The 7,654-nt window shown below is 46.2% G+C and overlaps 1 protein-coding gene across 4 annotated transcripts in view; it reads right to left on the reverse strand.

Moving 5' to 3' along the window:
- Positions 1-3,865: 3,865 nt before the first annotated feature.
- HIP1 (huntingtin interacting protein 1) overlaps positions 3,866-7,654 on the reverse strand; it is a 72,991-nt gene continuing 69,202 nt past the window's right edge. For all 4 annotated transcript variants that reach the window (XM_015570266.1, XM_015570265.1, XM_006773375.2 and 1 more), the window contains 4 exons: positions 7,147-7,208; positions 6,300-6,408; positions 5,278-5,359; positions 3,866-4,913 (listed from right to left, as the gene is read on the reverse strand). In XM_015570266.1, the coding sequence (XP_015425752.1) occupies positions 5,307-5,359; positions 6,300-6,408; positions 7,147-7,208 (224 nt within the window). In that variant the 3' untranslated portion in view covers positions 3,866-4,913; positions 5,278-5,306. The remainder of the gene's footprint in view (positions 4,914-5,277; positions 5,360-6,299; positions 6,409-7,146; positions 7,209-7,654) is intronic.

Genomic DNA, 7,654 nt, shown 5'->3' on the forward strand with positions numbered 1-7,654 from the left:
TCCAGATCATCTTCCCCACTGCGTAGTTTCAACACTATTTTCCTTCCTTTCCCAGGTTCTATGACCTACTTACTCTAAAGCTTCTGATTACGGCTTCATTCTCTACTTACCTGATGTGTCATTTGGGCAATTATCCTGCTTACCAACCCCAGGCCTTCCCCATCTCTCTCCCTCGCTGTAGATCCCCTTGGCTTAACACACTGGCAAGCATGAGGTAGCAGACAATCCTGCCAGGGAAAGGTCACCATGCAACCAGCCCCATTCTGTCAGCTCCCTCTGAAAATCCTCTGGTAACTGGCTGGCTGGCTCTGAATCCTCTTAGGATTGGCAGCTTCTGTCCCTGAGCAGAATTCATCCCACCAATGTTAAGGCAGCAGTTTACTTATGCATCTTAAAAACGAAGAAGGGTGTATCTATAGCCTAAGACCCCGGGTTTTAGGCAAGACCTGGTCTTCTAGACAAATTATAGTACTGACCACTTTGGCACTGTTTGATCATTTTCAGAGACAGGAGTGTACAGAGAAGACAGATGTTTAAGAGGTACAAGCTAGAGTTTCTCTACAACAACAAAGGGAATGCAATAGTTCCATGCTTCAGAAAATGTGGACATATTCCTAGAGCTTAAGTGGATTAAATGAACCCCAGGATATAAATGTAGGCTTTTAACTGGAACCCCAGACCCCAACACCACTTTGGTCAGTTATCAATGCTACTTTTCAGCCAGGTTGAAATATTTATTTGAAAAATTGGAAACACAGATGCAATGTATTATACAAAGAAAGGTCTTAATACCATAATAAAAGTATTATTGGAAGGGAACAAAAGCCAGTGGCTACCTGCCCTGGGAAGGTAGGCACTCAGTGAAAAATGAAATTCATTTACAGGAACTATTCTAATGGAAAAGTGGGGGAAAGGTTAAACACAGATAAGAAAAACAATCCCAACTCCATCCCCGCAAAGCTAAGTGTGAAAGAGTTGTAAGTTCGAGACAACTGTGTTATCACCAACATTACCTGAACCCCTCAGTTTGTCCCTATGGAAAATCAGCTTAATTTAGGGCCTTCAAACCTGAGGTAGTTGAGGGTCACTTGAAAGACACGTCTGAAAATTATCTACTCTCAGAATCGGACCCACTAGTATCTAAGCAATTGTTTCATGTTGCTTTGGCTCCTGGGGTAGAAAGGCTGGGCCACCACTGTGAGTTTGCTGATCCTGTATTTGGTCTGGACCCGGGAGACAAAGGACTTGAACAGCAGACAGCTCGCCAGTTTGCTGTGTTGGTGGCAGGCAGGCCTGTGGTGGTGTTCTATGCTACAGGCAGTGCAGTCTCTGGAGGATGGAGAATGGCAGAGAGAGCGGGCAAAGCCAATTTGATTGGAAGGCCAGTGCCAGGATTAAAGGCTTTTGTTGGCAGGAGGGATTTCCAGAGACTTTGAAAGGTGGAGAAGGTAGCAAGAACTTTAGTTATTAAAGACCAGGGTAAGTGGAGCCAGAGGACCCCTCTGGAGCAGCGATTTTCAACCTTCTCATCTCATGGCATACATAAACTACTGAAATTCTGCAGCACTCCAAAAAGACAATTTTTGCTGATCTGACCAAAAAAAGGTATAATTTTGATTTACTAAAAAAGTAATAGTGCCGAAACCGGTTTGGCTCAGTGGATAGAGCGTCGGCCTGCGGACTGAAAGGTCCCAGGTTCGATTCCGGTCAAGGGCATGTACCTGGGTTGCGGGCACATCCAGAGTGGGAGATGTGCAGGAGGCAGCTGATCGATGTTTCTCTCTCATCGATGTTTCTGACTCTCTATCTCTCTCCCTTCCTCTCTGTAAAAAATCAATAAAATATATTTTTTAAAAAAATTAATAGCAATTACCTAATTTTTCAAAAATCAGGTATCTATACTTACTTGTATATAAGGACTTCTGGTGCGAAGAATTAACCAATCGGATGCAACCTTATTATGCAACGTGACCAATAAGTTGCAACTCTATTATATGACCTACGTATTTATGGTTCAAGACAGGGCATTCACACTGGATGGCTATTTTCATTTTTTTTATTTGACAATCTAAGGGAAAAGAGGTCAGTGCCCCTGACTAAATAGGTATTGCATGTTTTAAAATTATGCACACTGGTTGAAAATCACTGCTCTAGACTAAGAAGTGAGTAAGTCCTGGGTACAAACTCAGAACCAGCTCCTCTTAGCGAGGCCAAAGTGTTACCAACCTGACTAAACAACATGCACTTGTCACTCCCTGGGACCTGGTGTCTGACTCAGCAGCTCAAACACTTCCAAGAAAGGATGCCCTGGACAATGTTTGGTTCTTCCAGCCACAGGGCTGGGGACTCATATTTAGGTGGGATCCTGAGGATCAATCTCAATTATAGTCCAATTTAAACTCCTTGCTCAGATATAAATACTAGTAACGCCACAAATAGTTCTTTTTCACTTTTTCCTTGTTTATGTTATGTACACACTTATTCTAATGGTATTAGAGCACCGTATTACAAGATTGCATAACAGATTCGGCCGCATTTTAACCTCTTGTCAGTCCTAAGCCATTATTTTGCTGTTGTCCTCTCTTGTCATGACCCATTTACACTGACCCATGAGACTCCAGTCACTAAATGATGGTCAGTGACTAATTTAAAAGGCTGTGAGGTTCATTTTTAGCCTTAGGATATGATTTCCGTTTTCATCAGGTATTTCACACCAAGTACCACACACTCATTTTTAGAAGTAGCGAGATAGGCCAATTTGATTTTGGCTGGAGAATGGACTAGCTTCTAATTTGAGCAAGGATGAAGTAATTATCTGACAGGTATTGCCTCCTGTGAGACTGATTGAGACTGTGCTCCTGTTTAAGTGTGTTCTTAATGGTTTTATTACTGGCTAAGCCCATGAAGTTTTAAAAATCACTGTGGTGCCCGCCCTGACCAATGTGGCTGTTGGTTGGAGCACTGTCGCATACACTGAAAGGTGGTGGGTGTGATTCCTGTTCAAGGTGTACACGAGAGGTGCCCAGTGTTTCTCTCTCTCTCTCTCTCTCTCTCTCTCTGTCTCTTCTTCTTCTCTCTAAAATCAATTAACATATCCTCAGATGAGGATTAAAAACAACAAAAAATTACTGTGGCTTCTTTTCAGAGGGAGTGTTTTTCAAAGAGTCCTAATCTGGTCCAATATGCTAGATTTTCCCCTCCACTGGTGATTTGGAGCACAACTGTTTGGCCGAGATTCTGGAAATGAAGACCAGCCACCTTTGGAAATATTGACCCACATTGAGAACACACTGATTGGCTTAATTGGCACAAGTGGGCCAGGGACGCCACACACCACTCCTTCTGAGCCTTGGATGGAAAAGCAGTAAATACAGGCGCTCAATTTCTACTGCTGAGCCCGCTTTTTAGCCCAGTGTGGAGATGACACATCTGAATCTCATTATTTGAGCTCAAGGGAGACAGTATTTTGGATGCCCTACTTAGAAATGCACAGAGACGGAGTCTGGGGTATATAGGAAGGAGGGAGGTTGATTCACAGTGATCAAACAGGAGTCTCACAACCTGTCATGTAGCCACACTTACAATGTTCCTTTGGGACAGGTCCTGGAAGTGCTTGTTGGCTACTACCTAGGAGTTGCTATGGATAAGGAAGACACAGTCCAAGATCAAAAGGTCACTTAAATGCTGGAGTCCGGCTAGAGGTGGAGAAGTGCTATCTGGCTGCCCATCTCTACGAGGCTATTAATGTGCCCTCATCCTGTCCACAGGGCATTGAGGGCCCGGGACATGTGTCGGGAAGGGGTCAGAGCCAGCGGTCCCCCTTTTTTTTCCCCCTGCCCTGGATGCTCTGAGGAACCTAGCTTGCTTTGTGATCCACGCTGGTTACAGATGGGGACGGCATCTTGGCCTTGTTTCCGATTCTTGAAGACTGATGTATAGGGCAGCAATACAAGCCTTGCCATAGTCACACCTGAAATCCTGATTGCACCAAGCGTCTTTCTGTTGGCTGCTGCTGCTGCTGCTGCTTAACGGAGGTTAGTAATAAATATTAAAGGTACCAACCAAGCAATGGGTTCTTTCCTACCGGGAGCAAGTTTGCCTGATTTTCTGGGTCTGTCAATTAGGTAGAACATGGAACTATCTTTTTCAGATTCAAGAGGATACCAAGGAAGCAGATATTTGGAGAAAAGAATTGAAAACCTCTCACAAGCTCCCTCTTAGGGCCCTGCCTGGATCTGAAGGGAGGTGCCAAGGAAAATTCATTCTGGAAAAAGAGGTGTGGCTTTCTCACCAGTTCCGTTCGAGCATGCGATAAGGTTTTCCAGCCTGCTCACAAGGAATTCCCAAGGAAGGTGTCTTCTGAGGACCTGGGCCGTGTGCACCCTCCTTTCTCTCTTTCTGTGGCCCTCTCACTTATGAAGGTGGCAGAGGCTTTCAACTGGGCTCCAGCTTTAGGAGGGAAAGGCACTCCCTCCACTTCGGCCTCTGGAGGAAAGCTGTGGCTCAGCAGCTCCACCCGACCTTGGGAAGTGGCCTTGAGTCCCACACTCAGCAGGACCCAAGCACGGAGGCTGATGGGGAGCACCAAGGTAAAGCCTGAGCAGCACCATCGCTGTTGACTGCTGTGGTCAGGGGCTCCTAGGAGCTCAGAGCTTCAGAGCTCTTCCCTTTGGGAGAGTTGGCTATATGAGTGAAACTTGAAAACAGAAACCCCCAAAACCCAACCACCCACCGTGAGGAGCAGTGGGAATCCACGGAACTGCCAAAAGAGGGGAAGCATTGCCTTGGCATTCTCAGCCAGGACACGCCTGCTGTTCTTCTGACTCTGTGCACAGACTCAGGGTCGTGTCCTGGTTTGGAATCCACCAGCCCTCTGATGCTCACAAGTTTGTGCAAGTGATGAAACGGAAAGACTGAGAAGAAAACAGAAGAGAAAAAGCGTAAGATCTTCCCTCTCCAGGCTCTCAGCCATAACCACCACAGCCCCTCGGACAAGGACACTGATTGTTTGGGGCTAAAACAGCAGGCGGGCCTGGGAGGGAGGTCCTCTCTGTGGGGGTGGCCCCGTGCCCCGTCCTCTCTGGACACCAGGGAGGCGGGGAAGAACACAGGTCACGGGTTCCAACACAAAGGGTGTCACTGTGGAGGAGCCTTTGGAAGGCCATGCAGGTCCTCAGCACCGGACAATGGGAGTGGTGTGGCTGCCACTGCGACTCCAAGGGGTTAGCCTGTGGCTGGGGAATAACATACACACATAAACAGGCAACAGAGATTTACACTGTGACGTGTGGGGCATCAGTGCGGCTCTATTCCTTCTCGGTTACCACTTCTTGCAGTGCAGGCGGAGATGCTTCTGTTTCTAAAAGACAGTAACAGCCATTCATGTTTCACAGCCCTTCATGCACCTATTGTTAGCCAAACTGCCACCATGTTGGGCTCTAAAATACATCATCATCATAACCACCTCGTCCCTAAGTGAAGGGTCCAGGAATGACTGGGATATACTACAGCCAGCCAAGTCTGACAAGAATCGGCAAGCTCGGTGGTGAACAAGTGGCCACCTTGGGCATGCAGAAAAGCAGCACTCACAGAGTTTGAGCAACGAAGTGTCTGGGCTGGTGGCCGAACAGTATTCAGTCCACGCCACTTCTAGCTCCTGACCCTTCCTATCTTTGGCCATTGCTGCCCATCACTGGCTCTAGACCAGGGGTGGGCAAACTTTTTGACTCGAGTGCCACAATGGGGTCTTAAACTGGACCGGAGGGCCGGAACAAAAGCATGGATGGAGTGTTTGTGTGAACTAATATAAATTCAAAGTAAACATCATTACATAAAAGGGTATGGTCTTTTTTTTCAATAGTTTTATTCATTTCAAATGGGCCGGATCTGGCCCGCGGGCCATAGTTTGCCCACGGCTGCTCTAGACAGTCAGAACCTAGTAATTCACTTGCCCTCTATGCTGGATCTTCACTGATCACTATTCATTCATTCACTATTCAACTCTAGGCTGGCCAGAGACTAGACTCCTGGGGGATAATCCAGGCTAACTGGGCCTGGAAGGAAATGGTGAGTGGCCACTCTGCCCGTCAATGCTAAGGTCTTGAAAGGTGACAACAAAAGCTTTCAATTCACAATTCGGGCTTTTAGATTGTTTCCAACTGAAAACATGCTCTGTGGGTACAGAGAAGGAGGAAGTCACTGACCCATGGGCTCCTCATTCTGTTATAGTCTAGGGGAAAGCCCTCATTACACAGCACCCCCTTCACTGCAGGCTGGTGCCGGTCCCCCAAGAGGCTTACCTTCTTCCCAGCCCTCAGCAACACCAGCAAGCTCGTAGTGCTTTTTTCGAAGCTCCCCCAGTTTTTGACGCTCCTTCTGCAGTTCATTTTCTAGCTCTAGCACCCTAACCTGTAGGGAAAGTGAATTTTCTTTTGAGCAGTGATCTGAGAATTGTCTTATTTTGACTTAATCCCTTTTCTCCATCTTCCAGTTTTCTTCTGTATTATTCGATAGCTTACCCAGGTCTCAATTCCAACCTTGTCTCTGTTCTAATTTCCCCATCCTCTCATTCAGCCATCTGTCCCATCTATCTTCTCCCCGGGACCCTCTACTAGAAATGTATGGTGCTTTAGAGTCCAAATGCCTGAATGGGAGTAGGACTTACTTAAGTTCCTCTGATAAATCGCTATCTAAAAACAACTCTAATGTCTGGCATATCTGTATTGTGTTCCAATCTAGTCATAACCCTTCAATCCCGGTTTCTTGGAAGTTCAGGCAGGAACCAATTATGATAGTTCTGGCATCTTGGAGGGGTTGGTACAACTTAGAGTTATTATTGTACAGGCACAATCTCACTAAAAGAGAGGTTGGCTCTGGCTCTTCTTATGCCTCATTAATTTTAGTTATTTTATTTATTACTTCAAGAGATATTTGCTGAGCGCCCATCATATAACCCAGGCCCGGTTGTAGGTGCTGGAAACCTCCACTGTTTCTTTCAGCATCACTTACATTAATTCTTGGGCTGAATGGTACATCTGAGTTCATTTCCTCCCAAGTCTCTCACTCACTGGCTTCGCATCATGGGAATATTTGGGGTTGACATCATATGCAGTAGAGACCGGCTAACCTTAGAAATGGAGTTCCTACCTGGGAATCCATCTCCTGGCGTTTGATCTGGGTCAGCGTCATGCCTGAGAAGTCCATGTTGTCTGCAAGGGTGGAAATGAGAAGTTCTTGTAAATAGGAGCCCTGGCTGACTCTCGCCGGAGAGGTGGCCAATGCCAATATTCTGCTGAAATGTTTGGTTTGCCATTTATCAACACGTGTGTGCACATTGTAAGGGATGGAGACAGTGACAGGGCAACCAGAATCAGAACTTGCACTCCTCCACCCCCCAGACAACCAGGCCTGGAGAGGCACTTCTTTGAATTCAGAGAAATGACTAAATGGAAAATCTACCTAAAGGTGTGTCACTATCTACACTAATAAGAGAGAAAAATGGTAATTGGCATATGATGCTACCCTTTTCATTGGCTAATCAGGGCTATATGCAAATTAACTGCCAACTAAGATGGCAGTTAACTGCCAACAAGATGGCAGTTAATTTGCATATGTAGGCACAATGCAGGGAGGCGAAAGGGAAAGCAGGAAGAAG

Source organism: Myotis davidii, unplaced genomic scaffold, assembly GCF_000327345.1.
Source record: "Myotis davidii unplaced genomic scaffold, ASM32734v1 scaffold726, whole genome shotgun sequence".
Lineage (NCBI taxonomy): Eukaryota > Metazoa > Chordata > Mammalia > Chiroptera > Vespertilionidae > Myotis > Myotis davidii.